This window comes from Magallana gigas, chromosome 7 (genome assembly GCF_963853765.1).
Source record: "Magallana gigas chromosome 7, xbMagGiga1.1, whole genome shotgun sequence".
NCBI lineage: Eukaryota > Metazoa > Mollusca > Bivalvia > Ostreida > Ostreidae > Magallana > Magallana gigas.
Genome location: NC_088859.1, coordinates 25,398,111 through 25,401,413, shown reverse-complemented (window position 1 = coordinate 25,401,413; position 3,303 = coordinate 25,398,111). Strand labels below are relative to the sequence as shown.

Sequence of the window (3,303 nt, the reverse complement as noted above, 5' to 3'; positions counted from 1 at the left end):
GTAAAAAACAGATCTCTAAAATATTCAGTGTTCTTTCTTCTTTTAAATACAATAATAGACGTAATGCAAGTTAAAGGTGAGCAAGCTCACGTGTTCAATCCTCAATTACTTCACGTTTCACTAAAAAGTTCAGTCAAAAGTTTACGAAATAATCCTATATCTGCGGGAAGTGAGATTCCAATGGATTTTAAAATTCATACTCATATATTAAGCTGATAACACAATTGTAATTATGCTGATTAAATCTGCTTTTTATTATACACTATGTACAATAGTGCTGCAAAAAAGTCTCACCTTTATAGCCTGTTGTTCGATTTCAAATACATATATTTACATCTTACGGAAACTTATAGGTAATTCATAGCTCTTTAGAAACAGCCAGACTGAAATCTACACGCCCCATTTATCGATTGGTCGAAATCTACAGCGGCTGAAACTGACAAGAAAAATGACAGGACAGATATCGATTGGTCCAAACCTATAGCAACCTAGGAAAAATCACGGACTGCACGAAATAATCATGACGATGTCAGACTCAAAGTCTCACAAGAGACGATTTGGCTGTTTCTTTCAGCTAACTTACTTACGAAAATTTACAGTTATTTAGTGAATTTTACTTACTTTTCCTAATCAATTTATCAATTAGCTTACAGAAAGATGTAAATATAAACAACAAAATGCTTTCTTTGACGATTCATTTGCGCTATGAAGGTAGTGATCATTGCAGAAAAAAATTATATTACCCGCTGTTAGCGGGTTATGTATTTTTTCTGCAGTGTCACTACCTTCATATGCCGAATAAATCATTTTATTGTTTAAATGTAGTCTGTAGAATAAACATTATCGATTCGTATTTTGTCTTGAACAACTCTGCAGAGTTTGACACTGAAGAGATTTCAAACAACAAAAAGGTCAACAAAATGCATGAGCAGTAGTGTGTACACTTGTGTTATGAATTTTCTCCCTGTTAAAACGTTTTTACCATAACAAATTAATAAAAAAAACTAAGTGCAAATTTATCCCAATTTTATTGAGATCTAGACAGCAAGTAAATTTATCCTGCTACTTGGCCAGGGAATTTCACTATTAAAACGTTCACGCGAAAAAAAATTGTATTATTCGAGTCTCTTCTCTGAATTCTTTCTCTTTAGGCTTTGTTACCCCTGTCAATGGGGATTTCTCGGGGTTCACCTGTTCCAGAGTTCTTGGGTTTTCCCTGAATTAACAACACACCTTCGTCCGAGAAGGTAGAAATGATACTGTCTTGGTCAATACCCTGCAAAATTAAAAATATCATGATTAATAAGTTAAGCAAATTACGCATCGTTAAATGAGAAACGTTTTTATTGCTTGAAATTTAAATTTCAATTAATAAATAAAAAAGCAACAAAAGAATGCCTTACTTCTGGTATGGTGTACTGTTGAGTGAACTCCTGTGCGAAATAACTGTGGCCCTCGTCCGATTTCTTCTCGTGTTTACCAGAGATTGTAAGTTTGTTGTTGTCTATTTTCACTGAAATGTCTTCTGGTTTAAATTGATGCACGCTCAGTTTCACTCTAAGTTTGTTTTCACCGATTTGTACCTACATGTGAAGAGAAAAAATTCAATATATTGTGTTTACCTGCAAAACTTGGGCAAGGTCAATGAGATTTTGTTTACAATTGGTGGTATTTTTAAATGCAAGACACATGACATCAATAAATTGCGTCTCTCTCAAATAAAATAATGCATCAACGCATATACTGCCTCTGAAGGGGGGTTAGAATTTGAAGATAATTTCACAAACTAATTTTGCTTTTAATTTAAAAAAATCCCGGAGAATATTGATCGATGCTTCCATATAAGTTAAGCCTATTGCAGTACGTAGGCCTACATGCTTAGATCGAGGACGCCATTCTGCATGATCTTCAAATTGTTTACAATAACGAAACTATCAAAATATGTACTTTGGATCTACTGTTGGGTAGTAAAATCATCACATGAAATTGTTTTTCTAAATAATTTTCAACTAAACGACATTCCTCAGCTACTTGACTTGTTTTGTTTTCCCCGACTGAAAAAGGTCGTCCTAGGTCATTTACCTTTTTATAAATAGACGTATAGATTATAGGAAAACACCGTTTTTGCGCATCAAAAGTAGAACGCATTTCCGAGACACAGCAAGTCGCATATTTACTTTTATTTTATGACACGTGTAGATATGCTTAATAAAAAAATTTGCACCGCTAAAACGATAAACAGTTCAATATAAACGTCTCGTCATATGTGAACTTGGAGGGGGGGGGGTGCATTCACATACCTCGGAATCCTCTCCGCGGGCTGGGAAAGACAGATACTTATGTTCGAGCACATTCTCCATGTCTCTCATCATTTTCTCAATGTCCCGGAATCGAGAAGTAAAAGATGCAGGAAGAATACTGGAGGGAGAAAAGACGTCGTTCCATGGCGCAAGTTCCACTCGCTGGTGATCTCGAGCGCTGTGCCGGTGGACAGGGATATTTCGGTTGCTGAATCCTCGACACAGGGACTGGGCCCTTCCGAAAGCTCTTGGACAAATCCTAGAAATTGTTGACATTATGCGTCCTTTCTTGCTTCTGAGAGTAAATAAGCCGTCCGTCAGCGTGTCGACGCTTTATATAGCTTTTGTGTGTGACGCTTCTAGGCTGTTCCCGAAGTTTCTGACGAAATAAGACGCAAACAAGATAAATTTAGCATGCGAGAGATTTCCGGAATGAAATAGGCCTCCCTAGCTGTAACCTGCAGAAGAAAACAATATATTTGTATAGTATCAACATTTTCAACTTCGATGATTTTATACATTTACAATTGCTGTATTATAGCATAAATACTATAGGCTAATTTAACCATGCAGCCACCCTTCTCATTGATTTTAATAGCAGCTTTATATATATATATTTTTAAATAACCAACCCAAAGATTCCCTAAAGAAACAAACAATAAAATGAAAAATATTGATAATGAATAATAAAACAATCAAACAAACACGTGACAGCGATGCATTGATCATAATGACATATATAGGATTATGTAATAAATGGTACAATATTCCAATTTTAAATTGGGTTTGAATAGTTATAGACAACTTATTGCGGCCGAAAAATTGAATCAAAATGCACTGTACTGTATATCGACATAGAAAATAAATACTCGGTAAAAGTACAGTAAATGTGTAAATAAAGATCCCAAGCAGAGAAAACACAATGATGCAAATAAAAAAAAACTTACGACTTACGAACAAATTAATGATTGCTTATTAATCAATTTATTTATTCTGATGGCTA

At 34.8% G+C, this 3,303-nt stretch overlaps 1 protein-coding gene across 1 annotated transcript; it reads right to left on the bottom strand.

Moving 5' to 3' along the window:
* Window positions 1-1,009: 1,009 nt before the first annotated feature.
* On the bottom strand, window positions 1,010-2,674 carry LOC105328795 (heat shock protein hsp-16.2). Its single transcript, XM_011429808.4, has 3 exons — window positions 2,301-2,674; window positions 1,404-1,583; window positions 1,010-1,276 (listed from the first exon to the last, which is right to left on the bottom strand). Exons 1-3 carry the CDS (start codon window positions 2,574-2,576, stop codon window positions 1,148-1,150), a joined length of 585 nt encoding a protein of 194 aa, XP_011428110.3. The 5' UTR covers window positions 2,577-2,674; the 3' UTR covers window positions 1,010-1,147.
* Window positions 2,675-3,303: the final 629 nt, after the last annotated feature.